At 32.7% G+C, this 20,456-nt stretch overlaps 1 protein-coding gene across 2 annotated transcripts in view; it reads right to left on the bottom strand.

The window, feature by feature from the left end:
- LOC125052484 (irregular chiasm C-roughest protein-like) overlaps positions 1–20,456 on the bottom strand; it is a 103,726-nt gene that overhangs the window by 28,620 nt on the left and 54,650 nt on the right. For both annotated transcript variants that reach the window (XM_047653363.1, XM_047653364.1), the window contains exons 5-7: positions 12,012–12,163; positions 6,937–7,028; positions 4,824–4,932 (exon numbers count right to left, since the gene is read on the bottom strand). In XM_047653363.1, the coding sequence (XP_047509319.1) occupies positions 4,824–4,932; positions 6,937–7,028; positions 12,012–12,163 (353 nt within the window). The remainder of the gene's footprint in view (positions 1–4,823; positions 4,933–6,936; positions 7,029–12,011; positions 12,164–20,456) is intronic.

The raw sequence follows: 20,456 nt of genomic DNA, 5'->3' as shown, positions 1-20,456 counted from the left end.
AGGTCGTAGGTTCGATCCCCGGCTATCCTCCAAAGGACTTTCTTTCTATGTGCGCATTTAACATTCACTCGAACGGTGAAGGAAAACATTGTGAGGAAAGCGGCTTGCCTTATACCCAAAAATGTCGACGGCGTGTGTCAGGCACAGGAGGCTGCTGATCACAGAACTCTGAGACCCTTTGTAAAATGCTTGCAGTGCCACAGAGATGTTAACCGAAGTTTCGATACGTTCGTACTTTAGTTCCAAATACTACCACAGAGAGCCACTTTAATACACAAATAAAGTTTTCCTATTCATTACGTTAAGGAATTGACCTAAATGACTAGATTTATTTGAAGTTGAGCTGTAACTAATAGTATTTTTGATATATACCCGAATTGACGACTCATTGGTCTAGTGGTTAGTACCCCTGACTGCGAATCCATGGGTCCCGGGTTCGATCCCCGGCTGAGGCGAACATCGATGTGATGAGCATTTGGTGTTGTTCTTAGGTCTTGGGTGTTTAAATATGTATTTATATGTATAGCTATCTATAATATGTATGTATATCCGTTGCCTAGTACCCATAACACAAGCTTCACCAGCTTAGCATGGGACTAGGTCAATTGGTGTGAATTGTCTTTAAAAAAAAAAATGTATTGTAGAGTTTACCGCTCAACTTCCCGATAGGCAATAGCTTTGTTAGTCAAAAACATTTGTTAGAAAAGAGAAATTTTCGCATCCCTTCGACTTCCCAACTAAATAAAGTAAGCGTTGTGTTCTGAATATCTGAGAATCGAAAAAGGTCAGAAAACACGCAGCGGGAATAAATAAACAGCAAAACAATGAATTTGCTTGTAGTTTTAATGAAATGTTTTATTAAATCGTTTATTAAAACCAAAACAGCAATCAAATATACAGTTTTTACAATTTTCTTAATCTACATAGTAATAATAAAAATAATAAAAAGAAAATTATAACAAATTTATTAAAATTAAACTAGTTTTTTATAAAGCCACAATTTGGCTTAGTGTTGAGTTTGTGAAGTTTTAGAGCTAGGAGCTTTATGAGATTAGAAAACTTTTAAAGTCCAAGCCCGAAGTGAAGACCATGTATATATACGTATATATACATATAGTCAGTGATTTTGGAGGAATATCATTATTTATTTTATTAAAGTGGTATTTTTTAAATCATAGCCTAGATTATAATGTCCAATTATGTTTCAAAGAGACAATCAAACAACAACAATTGATTGCTTTTCGGTGGTCGTTTTCAGAAACTCCATAGAGACCTTTCGCTGAATTGTTTTAGATTTTTTTTTCTTTATTCCAACATATTATATATATATACACACCATGCACTTATTCAATACAAAGACCCCTCTCGTGAGTTGTCTGCTGCGATATTGCGGCCTACACGATTGTGAGGAAACTGCATGGATCTGGTTAGCACTGCGCCTTCTCAAGTCATTTTCACACATTTATAACCTTTTTATAACATATTATCATTAGTGTCTCATTGTCCTCATAACATGTGTGACGAGAACAAAGCAAAATAAAATAAAAATATTTCATTCTAAAAAGTAAACGAGCATTGTTTAGAATCAATTTTCCACAACTGAGCGTTTTTCAAGGCAGTTTTTGCCGCGCAACACCACTTTGTGGAACCAGCTGCCTACTGAAGTATTTCCGAACCAATTCGACTTAGGGTCCTTCAAGAAAAGAGCGTACCAATTCTTGAAAGGCCGGCAACGCACTCGCGAGCCCTCTGGCATTGAGAGTGTCTATGGGCGGCAGGCGGTATCACTTAACATCAGGTGAGCCCGTTTGCCCCCTGTTCTATAAAAAAAAAAAAAATTCATGCTGTTACAGCACATTTGGTAGGTTCACACTTCCCATATTGTTTCAAATTTATAAACTTTATATTTATTTCTATATAATTTTTAACATATTGAGTTCCTATTTGCAATGCCTTTTTTTCTTTGAGTATTCGCCAAATTCGTTCTATGAGACAATTCAATTGTTTCCAACAATTTGATAACGCTATTTAGTAGTTTTCTTGACTTCGTTTATTTTGGCCGTGAGCCTAACTTGGCGTATCTAATTGTTTTGTTTACGTACAAATAGGTCTAAACTAAATTTTCAGATGTTCTTTTGTTCAAAAAGGAAAACTTTTTTGCAAATAAACAATATTTATAGATTTTAAGTGATAAAATAGTTCCTGCAACGAGAATTATTGGTTTTTGGCTGTAATTCTTGACTCTAAAACTTTCTCTGAAAGAACCATATTTTGATATTAAACTACTTTGTATAGAAATCATAATAATTATGGTACCTGGCCATAGACTCGTCTACCCTCACCTGCTTCACTGTCATCATCATCAATATCAGACTATGTCTAAAACGTCTTAGATTAGGACTAAAGGCCGATTTACATTATCATTAGTGTTTAGGAGAGTGCTTTAGGATAGTACTTTAGTTGAAACATGTAAATGCTACTTGCTTTAGTAAACGCTACGCTAAAGAACTTGTTTTTCAAGTTGTACTAAAGCACTCTCCTAAACACTAAGATAATGTAAATCGGCCTTAAGACACTCCGGTTTCCTTGCGATGTTTTCCTTTACAGTACGAACAAGTGTATTGCGCATAAGAAAATTGCATTGGTACACATAAAACAGGGGCGCCCCAACATTTTACGTCTAGGTTTTAGATTTCTGTCTGTATGAAACACATACTATATAATTCGTGTTTTCTAATAAGCAAGTAACAAGATCAGCCTTCTCTAAGTGACACACACCGACGACTTTTTGTGTAAGTCACGATATTTCTCTTTACCGTAACGAGCGAGTGTTAAATGCACAAATACCTAGACAGAAAATCAATCGCACAGCCGGGGATCGAACCTACGACCTCAGATGAGTTACACCCTGAAACCACTGAGCCAAAACCACTCTATTTTATTAAGATAAACGTAATTAATATAAAGTAACTTTGTCGCTAGACTTCAGATAACGTCTAGACATTAACTGAGTGAAGTATCTTTTCGAATTCGTGTATAAATGAAGATTTAATTTCAACTCCCATTAAAACATTTTCAAGAAACAAAGCGCAAATTTAGGTTACGCATTAAAAGCGGCGTCAACGTAACCGACTCCAATTTTATAGAGAAATGCTGAGCTCTGCTGTCCTACTTTAGTATACCCAGCTTCTCGCAATCACTTGTTTTTTAAAGCTCTGGAAGGCCCAAATCACGAGCTTTTTGATGCATTAATATTAATGCACTCGCTATGATTTATACACCTATTTGAACGCGTGCTATCTACATCAATGTTGTTTTATTATCACAGAATTGTACGGCAGTTTGGTGTATACCTGATGTTAAATCAGATGCTGCCTATTGGAGAGGACCTATAGGCCCCTATTAACCCTTCGCTTGAATGAACCCATGTTGTACCTTTTAGGAAAGATTAATTTGACCCCAACGTCATTTGACAACAACACAGTCGCCAGTGCACATAATATAAAATTATATCTTATTTCATTAAAATTAAAATTTAGTTTAATTCAAGCCTTTCCAATTCAAATAAAACTATGAGACTTTAGATTGTTTTGCAATATTATTAGTGGTATAAAAAAGATCTTATCTGAAAGTGCAATTATAGCCCCAAATCATATATTTTATTCCTAATGATCATATAGTGAGTAACGTATATTTGACCAATTGACTATTAGGAAATATATACTATTTATTGATTTTCTAAACAAAATTATACATAAATTGAGACCAAAAATTAACGTTTATTAGTTGGTTGAGGGTAGAAACAAAACGATAGACTCGGACGGTGAGTTATAAATTCGTTTCACGTGTTATAATATGACATTTTGAGTTTTTGTTATAACTTTGTGAAATAATGTTTTCTTTACTTATTATTTTAGAGTTAAGTTTTACTTTGTTATGAAGCTATTTGAAAAGTTTTTCTTTTTTTTTAGTTTTCAGAAATGCCCTCAAATTAGGTGTCCAATAATAAAATAACAATTTGTTTTATTTGGTAAACAAAAAAATATGTTTGACAAGATAAATCAAAATACTCCTGGCGCCTTTATTTATTTAAGTTAATTATAAGATTTAGTTTAGTACATTCTAGTTATTGTATTGTGCTAGATAACTTGATTGTGTTCCTTTTATAATAAGCCGTAACACGTTGTAAATTTATATTTTAGACTAATTCCCACTCTTTAACTCATGTTTGATTCAATTCAAGCTAAATGATTAAAAATTAATTTATATATGGAGTTCTATGTAGGATTACAGTTTAATTTTCCTAAAACATGGTCGTTTATGAATAATTAATCTAATATATAAAATTCTCGTGTCACAATGTTTGTTCCCATACTCCTCCGAAACGGCTCGACCGATTCTTATGAAATTTTTTATATATATTCAGAGGGTCTGAGAATCGGCTACTATCTATCTTTCAAACCCCTCAGTGATAAGGGGTGTCCACACCAAATTTATTTTTTATTTTTTAGATTTTTTTTTCTTTATTTTTTATGATACAGCGTACAACCCCGACGATCACCCCTCTACGATCAACCCCTATTTTTTATTAAAGTAGATAGTTATTTTTATTGAACTAAAAAATGTTTCCTTGAAATAATATACATGGCAAAACAACTGTTTCCGGGTCAGCTAGTTTCATATAAAATCATGCACAAAATCGTTTATGATGCTAACATTAACTTACTCTTTTTAAGAATTCATTTGTTCTATGTTAATTCAATTGTTTTGTAAAAAATTTACAAGTTATTCTACGCACCTTGCATAGTAATTAATTCACTCACCTCAATCAGAATATTTGCTGCTCTGTATGCTCTGTCAGCCGTGTTCTGCGCCTGACATGTGAAGGATTGGTTATGGTGCTCCTCTTTCGGTGGCATTTTTATCACCGACCTGTTGATCATAAGAATATCACTAACACGAATATTCGTATATAAACGCGAGTTTTCTACGTTTCTTTGTCGCTGACGACGACCATATTTGTTTATAGATCAGGGGGCAAACGCAGGAGGCTAACCTGATATTAAGTGATACCGCAGCCCATGGGCACTCTAAATGCCAGAGGGTTCGCGAGTGCGTTGCTGGCTTTTTAGGAATTGGCACGCTCTTTTCTTGAAGGACTATATAGGTTTATATCAAAGTTATATGATAAATAAATTCCGATAAAAGTCTCTTTTGTTTTCACAGTTTTGCTTACATAGAAAAGCATTTTAGACACCTAACTACACCTCACAACCAAGCCAAAACGAATTATGTTTATATTTACAGAGAATTTAAACCTTTCCAACTAGACACATTAGAGAATTAAGAACATTACTACTCTGGGATACAGATATGCTTGAGCGTGCTGTAATTAATACTGTTTTTAGAATCTTAGAACAAAAAACTAAGCGATTAAAAGAGCAGATTTTATTGCTTGTTCTTCGTGTCCGTTCTACACTTGATTTGAGAACTGGCAGTACCTAAATGTATTATATACGTAAATTAATCAATAAAGATTTTTATTAATTTGACGATTATTTAAATGATCCTAATCCTGGGGATTGATTTACTCCAGTTTTATTTGTATGACTTAAAACTTGGCGATTAAAAAGAGTGGCGTAGAGTTTCTTGCCAGTTCTCCTTGCCCACTGTACGCCATTGACTTGTGAACTGGTAGTAAATGTAAATTAAGAATCAATTTAACATCCTTTCTTTTGACGTTCATAAGTACTTGGTTACCTATATGTATATAGTTATTTTGAGTTTGAGTTTAATTGTCAGTCATAAATGAACACTCACGTTACTTTTTTTTATAACTCTTTCGTTCGTGTCAGGCATTAATTAAGTTAAAAAGCCCTAATCTAAGTAATCAAAACCCATTTTATTGTTTGAGTTCTCGAAAACTATAATTGTGGGTATACAACCTGTAGTTAACTGTGATGCCTATGTAGATCAGTAGACACACCATAATTTCAACTGAACAAACAAACGTTGATTTCTTGAAAACCAAAATATAGTGAGACTTATTTCGGTCATTAATTATTTGAACTTTTAATGTCCGTGTTCAAAAAAAGTAACATAAATCATTAGAAATGCAAAGGGTGGCCTTATCGCTAACAAGCAATCTCTTTCAAACAATCCTAGTAAAGAAAGAGTTAAAAGCAATTTAATTAATTATGTCATTATTATCTATGGCGTGTTCTAGAACGTCAAACTAAAGGCTCATTTCAAGAGCATTGAAACAATTTTGTCTATATGAAGTTTACATTTTGACAGCGCCCAAGACGAGGTTGAAAACCTCGTCTTCTAGAGATACGAATTAGAATGTGGACCTAAGAACTCCCTCACATTACTATCGATATTTGTAAATATGTGAGGAACATGTATATTAACTTTCTTTAGTATAGTAGTTTTATTCTAAGAGTACATTATCTTAACATATAATTATTTAACTAATGTTAACAAGATATTGTAAACCTATTTTAAAAGAGTAAATGTGGAGTTTCTTGCCCATTCTTCTCCACACGAAACTACCTTTTGGAAAGGGCAACTAGAATCTTCTTTATATTTTATTTGACATTCAAAGGTGTCATTTTAGGTGGTCTAATTGAAATAAATGATTTGACTTTTGACTTTTTTATTATAGAAGCATCACTTTCCCCTTGAATGAGAAAGACTACAGTACTGTCAATCATGTCAAAATTAATGTCCATAAATTCAAAAACACTAAGTAATTACGTAAAAATATTTCAAAGTATTATATTCTTTTTTTAAAACTGATTTTCCTTTTGACATAATATGCCTCCAACTCCATCATTCGTAATTCTTAACAGATGTATAATATTTCAAAGATGAAGCTCAATTATCAGAAATGCCTGACACTGACATAGGTAGGGTTGTCGACGATTTACTCACCTGGCAGTAAATCTCTGTCCATCAGGCAACGGTTCTACGGTGTAAGTGACACCCTGCGTCAAAACGCCGGCATTGCTGTCCACCCAAGTTATCTGAAAGGAAATATTAATGATTGCTTTAGGATTGCAGATTGCGCCTTGACAAGCTTCTATCGAATGACAAATGGTGTTGAGTGCTTTAAGGGTTTAATTTTTGAAGTTATACTTCTTTAGGCGCGTTATGAAAAATTGATGAGACTGAAATTTAACGATGCGCACGCACCGTGACACAAAATTAACAGAATGAAGTTGCCCACGGAAGATGCTACGGCATTGGACATAATTTAAAAACAACATTCGAATAATAATAGCATTTATGTTACACTAAATGTAAGAGAATAATAATAAATATTTTTCAAATGTAAACTGAACTTTATTGACTATAATGAATCCTTTTCCAGTCTTTGATTAATTAAAGTAATTAATTATTTGCATGCAATCAAAAACTATTTTTAATAATGCCAAAGAAGTATAAACTCTTACGCGCGCACATAAGTACACGCACCCTTTTTTTATTCATCACATACATTTATATATATGGATAATTCCAGAACGCTGGCAAGTTTTGCAAACCAAGGTTCGCACGGTTTCTTGAATGATCCTAAGTTAGTACATGAAAACACAACTATAAATATTTTGACATATTGTAGAGAAAATCTTTGTATATATAAATCTGTGTCTGTAATTACACTTAAACCCATCCAGTGGTTTTTTTATATATTATATATTGTCACTGTAGAATGATAACCTTGTATGTCAAAAACCATTAATTTTTTATTCTTAGACTCTTATGTCATTTAACTGGTATAATCATGAAGTAAAAACTTATGTTATTAATAAGTAAGTCCTTTTTACCATCTAAAACTAAGGACAAAAACACAATAATATTTTAACGAACATTGACGAAATGAAACATTTTTTTCGTTTCCTGTAATGTTGGGTTCTCTGGACATACGAGGTTATTATCTCGTATCAAATTGGTTCGTAAATACGACTGTCGGGTCAGCTAGTATAAAATAGATTTCTGTACAAATATAATTAAATTTTAGCGTTAAATCAGAGTTCCCCAAACTTTTTTGTGTCGTAGACCCCTTGCCATGTTTTTCCGTGTTGGGTAGACCCCCTACTTACCTGATATTGATTTCCTGTAAATTTCTAACTGTAGTGAAGTTTAGTGTTAAAAACTTAAAGTAACAATATGGGAAATTGAGAAAATTCGCCCCGTCCAATATTTTGCTTCATTAGTTTAACTCTGGCAAGAAACGCTGATAAGATGGACTTTGTTTTAATCAAATTTAAACTATTGCCTTGTAATTGCAAATTAACCATATTAAATTTTGTCTGCTTTCCTCTATCAGTGTATGTGTTGAGATCCACTATCGTGGACCCCCATTTTCATTTCATGGACCCCCAAATTTTTTTCGCTGACGTAGACCCCTTGCAGGTTCTCATAGACCCCTAGGGGTCGATATAGACCACTTTGGGAATCACTGCGTTAAATGAACCTTTAAGTGGAAGCGAACGCAAGCTGAGCACATTGGATTTTTATTTTTGTACAATTAATACGTAATAAAGCTTGAATAATCAACCCTTAAATTGACGATATTTATATAAGCAATTGGCTAGTTAGAAGTTTAATTAAAATCGAATCGAGAATTATCTAGCTAGACATATATAGTATGTTGTTTAACTTATGCAGCTTTTAAAACTTAATTAAAAACCTATGTTTAATATACTTTACGTCCTTTCAAGACCTTTTAATATGAAAACATTATACTATATATAACAAAAATACTATTGTATTTTAAAGGGGTTAGTTATCATTTGATATCTCTTAGCATTATCATTTCGATTTGGCCAATACCACAATACTCATTTTCGCAAATGAATTCAGTTTTGTTAATTTGTCCTATGGGTCATTTTATCTTTGGTTACAAATAATTAAGTTCATTGTATAAATTTAAGTCAGTACAGTAATTGTTTTAGACAGTATGAAAATATATTATGAAGTCCTTGGTTTATTTAGTAATTAAATAATGATTATTGTTGAAGTCGTGAACAATCATAAATCGAAAATTTTATTCTATAAATTAGAACTTGTCTACCTAATAAATATAACACAGAATCTTTTTATCAGCTGACGATGATCACACGTAATTTTTTATTTTGTATAACAGGGCAAACGGGCATAAAGCTCACCTGATGTTAATTGATAGCCCATAGATACTCACATTGCTGAAGGGCTCGCAAGTGAGTTGCCGGGCTTGAAGGATCCTAAGTCAAATTGGTTCGGAAATACTTAAGTAGCTGGTACCACATAGTGCTGTTGCGCGGCAAAAACTGCCTTAAAAAACGCTCAGCTTGTAACTTCTAATACAGACGGCGACACCTTGTTTTTGTATGCAAATTCGATGTAGTTCTCTGAATATCCGTAGCGCGATGAGGCTTAATATAGATTTCCAAACTCTTGAATTAACGTTAAAATAAGCCTGGCTTAACTTTCGTAAGTTTTAAAATTATTTAAATTAGTCAAAAATCGATATTTCAAGAACTTTAAATTAAATTCTAAATTTGAGAGCATGCATCATGATCAGCATATTTTGATGCTGTATATATCCAAAATCGCTGCTAATATTTAAAGATGAGACTGAATGAATATTTATGAGTTTGATCTTGATTTTGCCTAAGTTATATTAAGCTGGGTGATGCAGCAAAATATAGGAATGTATAGGTATGCTATTTAAATAGCACAAGAGGAAAAGAGCAGCAGCTAAACTGATGTTTAATGATGGATACCCTCCGAAAGCCCGTGAATTGAACCCGAAGTCATATTGATTAATAGCTACACTATATGCGTTGCAAAGGGTATGATTATATGTGTATACGTACTAATAATGAGGAACTTCAATAAATGAATATATACGAAAACAATATAGTCCCTATCGTCAATTACGAGTATGTTTGTAGATATAGAAATAGTCACACAAAGCGTGATCACGCCGTGAATTTAAATTTTTAACTAATTTTCCCCTTTTTTCATGAAATTTATATAGATTGTATAGTGTATACTTATATTAGAAAACGTAGAAAGTTCACGAGGTTCACATTTACTAATATATGTTATTGTAATGAAATAAAGATTTGCCACTGATTAACATACATTTTTAACTTACCGACTCCTAAATTCATTAAAAAAGTATTAAAATCTTATAATTCGTTAAATTTTATGTATGAAGAATGGAGATCTATCAGGCTTTTTTGGTGTATATCAGAATTATATGACATCTCACTCATCCAGAATTGTCCACGGGCAGCATACACTTTTTGTGTACACGTCAAATTGATAACCTACTCCAATTTGGGAAAATTTAATAAGGAAGCTCTTAAGGCCGATTTACATTATCTTAGTGTTTAGGAGAGTGCTTTAGGATAGTACTTTAGTTGAAACATGTAAACGCTACTTGCTTTAGTACGGTTCTACTTGACTTTCAAGTTGAATCAAAATAGAATAGCTTTTTATTTTTGTTTCAAGTGATACCCCTCCCGCGGCCGCGCACCCCCCGAGATCTTCCCTCGTTGTGTGTAAACACGTAATTTAGTCAAATCTTTAGGAGAGTGCATAAGTACCGTGAAACGCGTGCGTGTTTTTTGATTTTTATAGATGGCTAAATGGTCGGAAGATACAACTATCAAATTTGTGTCTGAATATGTTGTTCACGAATGTTTGTGGAACGTTAAAAACAGTTTATACAAAAACAAACCGGCTAGGCATTCGGCATACACTGCCTTAAAAGAAGCTATTTTGTTTATTATTTATATTTAGTTTATTTATTTCGAATAAAATCTCGTCTTCTATTTGTTCCATAACTACAGTTAGTATTTTGCGTAGAATAGAGCGTATTTGCCGACGTCGTTGCGCGTTCATCGTGGCGCTGTAATGATACTCTACTGGAAGAAATGTAAACGTTCACTCGCAACGCACTAAAGAAGTTGTACTAAAGCACTCTCCTAAACACTAAGATAATGTAAATCGGCCTTTAGGCAGAGTAAGCGAGAGGGAGGAAGTGAGATTTTCATTTTCATTTGTTTATCACACGCAAATAGTGTTGATTAAACACACATCTATTTAAATTCCAGCTTAGTTCAGGGTTCTAGAAATGTTTTAACCATAGGTAATATTATGTTAATCAAATTATCAGCGCGAATTACATTTTTTGAATATTAAAAGCATATTTCAATTTTGAAATATAAGCAAAATTATTCCGAAACAGAACAGTTATTTGCATGTCATTTTGAACGCGCTTAAAATTCAGAAACTTTAATTAGTTGTAAATGGCAACACTGGATGAATTTGTATTTTTCTAACTTTCTAATGCAAATGATCAGTAATTTAACATAAAATTTAAAATAGACACCTTATTTTATTAAAAACTTTTTAGTTCCGACTTATAAAAGTTATCATTAAGGGTATGTCAGAAATAAGTTTTGTTTTTGTGAAGAAATTACCAAACATACTTAAAATAAAGTGCCTTAATTTACGTTTAGATTTGTATCGAAACAACACATTACCATTAGATCTTTCTTGATCTGATCTTTTATATAAATAAGTGTGAATAAGTGAAAATTTACTAAATTTATTTGGAATTTTATTTCTAATTCAGTTTTTAGTATTTTTTTTTTAATTGACTTACTTTGTTTTGTTACCATTTTCCTAGTTCTTATTAAAATCTATAATTTGAGTTTCTTAAGTGAACAATTTATGTAATAATTTTCACAAACAAGTCTGGAAAACACTGAAATAAATGGTAAAATAAGTAATAAGTTTAAAAATACCATTAATTTTTCACCTCCAGCAATTTCTTGAAACAAAAAATGTATTGGACACATTCACATTAATGGTATTGTAGGATGTGTGAAATATATACTCCATTTTCAATCGAACGTCCATAATTTGTATGTTCCCAGTCAGCTTTATAACTTCACCGAAGAACCATCTTTATTCTAAAAGCCACAAGCTCTATAATCTATTATATTTACCTCAGCTGGCGGTTTCCCGCCCACGGATATGCACTCCAATATGATCAGTTTGTCTTCGGTCGTAGAGTGGAAATTGCCTTGAAGAATTTTGGGCGGTTCCGGCGGCACTATTACGGTAAGGCGGGCGTAACGCGACCTAATTGCTGGCTCACCTGTACAAAGAGTTTTTATTTCAGTTTAGAATGGAATGATACCTCGTTACCAGTATCATTTACATACATCATCGAATGCGATATTGTTGACGATCAAACATAATTTTCCTTAAAAAATTACGATGTTTTGTCGATGTCAATGATTATTTCGTGTTTTTACACGATATTCTATGGTTTGTAGACGAGACGAGACGTTTGTTAACGAAAATTTATTCTTTAGTCTGACGTTTGACAGTTGGCATTGATAGTTCGAGCATAGACTTGTCTTTAACTTTTGGTATATACTATAACTAGACAGAAATAACATTTATTACACACACATAATAGCAATAATCGAAGAAAAAAAATATATAGAATGAGGTATCGATTTTTTTTTCCTTTTTCCCTTTCGGTTTATTTCAAGTGTGTAATGCGTGTGTTCTATGGTTGTAATTGGCCCTGGCTCAGCATTATGCTGAGGAGCAGACTGTTCCACAGCGCTGGTCATTCTACCAGAGACCACAGCAGCTAATTTGCGCCTCAGTCGCAAAAAAAGTAAAATAATGTAATAAACTACGTAAGTACGTAAATATGTTTCCCGTATACAACATTTCGACCATCAGTTTAAAAGAAACTATTATTCACAGCTTAGAGCATTTCAGATATGTTATCTAAGAAGCATTAAATTGTAATTAAAGTAGGAACTAAAGAGATAAACATTTAACCCAAATGAATTAATCTTGGAAAGTCTCCATATACGGAAGTTTACAATTGGAAGACGCAAACCTCAAAGCGAGAGGACCACGCAGATCACTCTTTAATGGTACCAAAAGACAATGAGATACCCTTCGCATAGTTTCTATAGCAAACTACAAACTTTGCAAGTTAAATAGTGCAAAGTTGCACAATTTTCCCGCAAGCCAGTTTGTCCATTGTAGTTTCGCTTGATAAAAACTTCCATTAGTTTTATGTAAATCTTTTATCTTTATTTTGTACCCCTTTGAGGATTGGTTGGCAATTTTCTTTTCATTTATCTAGCAAATTGCTAAACAAACAAGTGACATTTCTTATTGTGTGCTTTAGCTGGTTTAGGCTAAGCTTGCTAATTGGCAACTGCTATGTATTATATATAGTATAATTTATAGTGGGTTAAAGTAATAAAGGCTTTAACTCCAGAACAACGTCTCGATTATTAACACATATGTATTTGCGATCATTATAAATACATATACAATAACACAATTTTTGATATTACATACATTGTGTAGGCATTTGCCTAATACCTTAACATCAGATTTGATTTAACAATGAACGCTGGTTAGCCAAGGTATTTTTTTATTTTTTTTATATAACAGGAGGCTCATCTGATGTTAAGTGATACCGCCGACCATGGACACTGGCTCTTTTCTTAGAGGACTCTTAGTCGAATTTGTTCGGAAATACTTCAGTGGGCAGCTGGTTCCGCAAGTTGTGGTGCGTGGCAAAAATTGCCTTAAGAAACGCACAGTTGTGGAATAAAGGGACGTCATGGTGATACGGATGGTATTTTGTATTCTGCCTTGACGTCCGATGACTGTCCCGTCCGTCACCGTCCGGTGGGGTAAAATATATTGCCACACCGCAACGTGTCATGGTATTGTAATTTGTATGTAGGATGACGTTGCGGCACCGCTCCGGCGCCGCACCGCACCGTTACCGCATCGTGTGGACGCGCTCTTAACGGCCAAATAGAATCACCACTTGTTAAAATACACCTACATTGGACATGTTATTGAGAAGTCACTTCGACTTTATCTCATAATAATTATAGTTTAATTTCGTATACATGCTTTCAAAGTGATTTAATTAGCTTCTGGTAATTAATGTGAAGGATAAATTGAATAATTGCGGTGTATTATTTTAATTGAGTTTGTTTATCATCAGTTGGAATACGGCCAGTTTTAAAGGAAATGCTTTTATCGATACGGGCAAAGACAAAGTCGAGACAATTGGTCAAATACTTTCATTTATTAATCTTTAAATATAAAAGCGTTGATTTGTTTTAAATTACTCTTAATACTTAATACTTAGTATTTCACAAGCAAATATATTATACTAACTGACCCCACAAACGTTTATTTTGCCATGTATATTATTTCTAGGAAACATATTTTTAGTTCAATAAAAATAACCATCTACAATAATAAAAAATAGGGGTTAATCGTATTAAGGGTTGTATGTATTTTTGTATGCTATATCATAAAAAATATAAAAAATAAATTTAGGGGTGGACACCCCTTAAGCATTTAAAGGTTTGTAAGATAGATAGTTGCGATTCTTAGACATACTGAATATGCATAAAAAAATTTATAAGACTCGGTCAAGCTGTTTCGGAGGAGTAATCGAACGAACATTGTGACTCGCGAATTTTATATATTAGATGAAGCAATCTTATAGATATATGAAACAAAAGTTAGATGTTTTTAGTCTAGTTAATAACCTATTACTAATTGATCTATGGTAACGTACATGATATAATGATGAACCATTCAACCTTCTTAAAATCCTCAATACTTTCACGCTACTTCATATAATTTTGTGTGATTTCTGCAATAAACCTGCAGTATCATTTCTATTATATAAATTTCGTAATTAGGTACTAGAAGACCTATGCGTGTTATACTCAAGCGTTTAAGCAATTTCACGATATCAATTATAATAATTAATTAACGAAACTAAACACCAAATCGTAGTACGGGTGTATATCTGTAATTTGCTTGCCAAAATTAGCTTAATTAGTCTTTATATAAATTCATGTCAAAACAATCTGTAGTTACTATTTATTAATAGCCAATAATAACCATGATAATTGACTGCACCAGATCTTATAAAAAGTATTTATGCTACTGATTACTTAATACTAACATAACACACTTATTTTTACTCATTGTATACTTTAAAGAATAATATTTTTTTTATGTAACAAGGCAAACGGGCCGAAGGCTTACCTGATGTTAAGTGATACTACCATCACAAGGATCGCAAGTGCGTTGCCGGCCTTTTAAGAACTGGTACACTCTTACTTGAAGGACCCCGATGATTGATTTTTTTTCTGAGTTTCGATTATAAAGCGATTTCGTTACGTGAATAGCACTTGGGGCCCGTGTCCGGAACTTCCAATTAGTCTCATTTCAAGCCTCTCAGCTTATCATTCAGATAGTTCAGTGAAACCTACTTTTTATTTATTCACTTACGGTACAAAAACATTATTATTTACTGATTAGCTATTTAAACAAGGAAAAACAAAAGTTTTCGAAAGCTCCGCATTTAGAAAAAAAATACGTCAGTAACGGCTAAAAATATTTACAGACGTACACTTCTTATTATAACAGCTGTAGTTAAAAATACATTTCAGTTTCTTAACTTTCTACCATACATTTAAATTATTAGGTTCAACTTGTGAATAAAGCTTTACCACGCGTATTACCTATAAAATAATATAGACGTTTCCATTTTCGTTTCCAGCAACATTTAATTAAATTATACCTCATGACAATAAAGGTCCTGCAACTCAATTCGTATTGTTATGTTATATTTTACTAAGTATTAAACCACAGTAACTATGAGTACCTACTAATCTTGTAACTATAGACAAAGAATCCTCACCGTCCTGTTGCCAAAAATATGTTAACAGAAAAACAGCGTCGAATTCACACCCCTTTTGAGAAGGAAGAAACTTCAAAATCTCACATTTTTTTTATATAAAACACCGGGCAAACACTTGATGCCAGAGGGCTCGCGAGTGCGTTGTCGGCCTTTGAAGAATTGGTACGCTCTTTTCTTGAAGGACCCTAAGTCGAATTGGTTCTGAAATCCTTCAGTGGGCAGCTGGTTCCACATAGTAGTGGTGCGAGGCGAAAACAGCCTTAAAAAACTCTCAGTTATGGAACAACGAGCGTCGAGATGTTACGGGTGGAATTTAGTATTACGCCGCAACGTTTGATGATGAAACTAAGCAGCAGGTATTATTCCGGACATCTCCTCTCAACACTCTCCAAGGTAAATGCGAGAGCAGATATTACTTAATTCTTCGCAACATTAAAATAAACGTAAACATTTTATATTAATTCGTATAATTAAATACAACTTGGGTTAAATCCTTTTAAGATAAGGCTCAAACGAAAAGGAGCAGTCGATTATCTCAATACAGAGTTAAATGTAAATCTTAGAACAAAGCCGAATGGGCCATAAGGCCGCTTCGTTGATAAATAGGGTTGTCAACTGCTTCGAGAGTCCGAGATAATTGGAAAATGCAATTGTGAGAACACTTTAATAGAACACAGTTATTGTTTGTGGTAAATATTAGTGGAATTTTGTTCCTGTATATTTTTTTTTATTTACACATAAAGAGTCTGTTATAAAAAACGGTATTTCATTTAAATTATGCTTTAGTTAGTGCTGTATGTAATTAGTATGCTCATTTCTCTTTAGTGCTGCTTTAATGATAGAAAATAAGATAAATACATAATACAACATTATACCAGTGTTGCTGCAATAGTAATAAAGTATGTTTTCTTCTTTTTTTTGTCTTTTTATATAGTCTCTATACATGGCCAGATATTTATTGTTTTATAATCGCGAAATTTTGTTTCTGAATTGCGAGTAATCATTTCGCGTAGTAGAAATAATAATGCCAATAAATAAAGAAAAGAATACCGTTACATTTATTTTTATGTTTGGTTAATAGGCAAGGTATCGGTGGCGGGAGGTAACATATCATTCAGTTTCAAACGTAATATCATATTATTTATATCACCTTGATGTCTTTCACTAATCAAACGATCACCCCATTCCTCAAAGACATACACCGAATATTTCGTTAGTAAAATTGTATTCCAGCGTTAAGAATATACGTAATTTAAATTCAAATCGACAGCCCTGCCGTTAAAGGAAATTCCAGCAGATATTCGGAGCAAATTTATCAAAAGGTTATGTACAAAGGGCCATGTAAATTAATTTCATGATCCTTTGCATATGAATAGAACGTTGACATTGAAGGAACTCGAACTACGGGATGTTAATTTCTCTGTAATTCCGGCTAATAAAATTGTCAAATCTCTTTGTGAAGTGACAAAAGAGTTATAAAGCTAGCTTACAAATGCTTTCAAAGCGAGAAAGTAATTAAATTAAAATTTATTTCTAAGTTGATATAACCCCGAATTCATCTGCATATACCTCGCTTAATCATACAAACATAATTATATATTCACAACTACGTACACACAAATTAATAAGAGACAAATCACTATACATACAAAGTCCTCCATGATAAACTTAAAAACTACTGCCAAGATACTTATGTGGTCTTCATGAATACATGATACATGAGTTTAAAGTACATTTGTAAATGTTTATGGGTCACGGGTACAAGTGCAAAGTAGTTTCGATCGCTAGAAAATCCGATACGATCGTACGTACGATACGTCCGATACATGGTGTAAAATTTAAAATAAATTGTAATGGCAGTTTTTTCCACGGGAACGAAAATAGTTGCATTATTCTATTTTGCAAAATTACGTTTGGATAACATAAATCACTTGAGTGAAATATAAAATGTTGGAAACAAATTTTAAAGTCCAAGTCAGAAGTGCGATTTAAATCATACTTCCAGACCAAGAAGTCATTTAAGTTAAACAAAAAAGCTTTTACGGTTGTAGCTATTACGACTGAAGATAGCATGAAACAATAAAAAATACTCAAGAAAACTTGGAAACAAATGCACAATTTTCCTAAGTAAAGCATCAGATGCGGGTAAAATGCGTTTATGTTCTTACATTTGCTTTCCTTTTTAAACTTATGACGAGATTTCTGCTCCCAACAGGGGAAAATGTCGACATTTTTATTTGAAACAATAACATATAGAGTTTTGTAGATTTCAGTTATTAAGACGGCAATTGTATGTTTCAATATTTGTAATGCATTATTCAAGTAAATATAAATAATGTGCTTTATAAAGAAAATGGAGAAAGCAGTTCTTAATTTGACGTTTTTTGTATGTGATTACTTAAGTCTTTAGATTAGATTAGATATAAAGAGGTTTATATTAAGCTATCCGGATTATATACTGTTACGAACAATTCGCTGGATGATGAGGTAACAGCAAGGATAAAATCCTGGGAAATGTTAAATCTAATAAAGGAATTACATTAATTCCAAAAGCACACATGAAGCGTTTTGAGTGGAAATTGGAAGTTCATCTAACCGTAAAGACATACCTACAACTCTATATAGTTGCAAAACATATCTGGTGCATAAATTAAAAATGCAATAGTGTAAGAATTAGGCTGGCGCACTTTAACATGTTGTTATTGGAGAATCGCAGAAAATAATAGATATATCGTTTGCAGTTAAGATATTTAATAATCAGATTGATTGCCCGAACCTCCTATCTAAATTTAAGTTTCGTGTACCCTCTCGATACCCCAGGCATCCCATTATTCCATTTGTCCCTTCTTTCCGTAGAACGCGTTTTGGTCAAAGCTCACCAATCTCGAGATTAAGCATTCTTATAAACGAACTAGGTCTGGATATACATAATTGCTCCCCTCACACTATAAAATCGATTTTTGTTTAGTTTTTTGTATTTTTTTTTATTAGTAATTGTTTTTTTTTGGCATGTTTGTTTTGTTTAATAATTGGTTTGATATTTGTATGATCTCTACATGTATGTCATGTTTGCCTTTAAGTGCTTGTCACATTAAAATTTGTATTTTGTGTTTGTTTTTATCAATGTGTCAGTGTGCCGAGCGTTGGCAAACTTTTTATGCATAAAAAAAAAAGAATTAAAACTACACCATTTGTTTAAATTAAAACCTAGTCACATTCAGACAAAGCTGGAGCTTAAAAACTTCAATATTTTCAGTAAACATTAATATTAAAAATATGGTTAAAAGCAATAATCTGTTGGACTCAAATAAAAATATTCAAAAGTGAAAATTGTATAAACCGGAGAAAATTGAAAAATACTTTTAAAGTTATTAAACGAAAACTTCCAACTTGGATAGCTAAACAATGAATTATAGGATTAATTTGAATTTTTCAAATATTTTATGATAAATTTATGTAAATACCTTATTTTAAATACAATAATCATTGTTTTTTTAATAGTTTATAGAAATATACAAATAATATTTTTGTATAAGTAACCTATTCATGTGTGGCTGTACTAACGGTCTGTTTCACAATGTATGAATAAAGTACCAAATAGCTATGCAACACATCAATTATTTGGAAGATAAATTGCGCTATTTGACATTCATCGGACTCATATCTTATGATGGAATTTATATGACGAATAGCGCTATGTGACAGTCGTGAAACGCAACAATAGTGCTTATCCTACCAATAAGTATTAAATGGCTAATTTGGAACTTATCCGTACATTGTGAAATAGACCCTTAGTGTACTAAGTTTTGAACTGAAGGAAATTATAAGTAGTTATAGTAATAAGAAAGAAAACAAAGATTATGGATGTTGTGCATAATGCCAAAAAGTTAACGTGGAAGTGGAAGGGACTTACTTCCATGAACAAAGACTCATGGAGTAACAATGTAACAAGAGAAAGGCCCACCAGGAAAACGAAAGTGCTGTTGTTCTTGCACAGTAGACTGACCAACTTAAAGATGTTGGTGGTGAAGCTTGGCAGAAAAGTGCTTAAGATGGAGCCTATTGGAGGACGTCTACATGCTTTAAGAAATCCTTGAAAAAAAATGTAGGTATTTCTAGAAAATATTATAATTATAAAGAGAAAAGATTTGACTACTTTTTTGTTTGCATTTAATAGGCTCCAAAACTATAAAGCTGATTAGAAAAGTCTTTCGCCATTAAAATCCTCTATTAAACCTGATGGATTGGAAAAGATAGAATATTTTCAGAAAATTAACGTTCAAAAGTAAAGTGACATCAATATCTACAAAATCCACACGTCACAAGAAAGACATCTAATATATAAAATTCTCGTGTCGCGGTGTTTGTAGTTAAACTCCTCCGAAACGGCTTGACCGATTCTCATGAAATTTTGTGTGCATATTGGGTATGTCTGAGAATCGGACAACATCTATTTTTCATCCCCCTAAATTTTAAGGGTAGTCCACCCCTAAATTATTATTTTTTTAATTTTTAGATATTTTTTAATTTTTTTGATACAGCATTAAAAAATACACACAACCCCTAATGTGGTGAACATTCCCCCTACGATCAACTCCTATTTTTTATTATAAATGATATACATGGCAAAACGACGTTTGCCAGGTCATCTAGTCTATTTATATAGAAA

Source organism: Pieris napi, chromosome 9, assembly GCF_905475465.1.
Source record: "Pieris napi chromosome 9, ilPieNapi1.2, whole genome shotgun sequence".
NCBI lineage: Eukaryota > Metazoa > Arthropoda > Insecta > Lepidoptera > Pieridae > Pieris > Pieris napi.
Note: the sequence above shows the minus strand (reverse complement) of the source record. Positions and strands in the feature narration are given on the sequence as shown.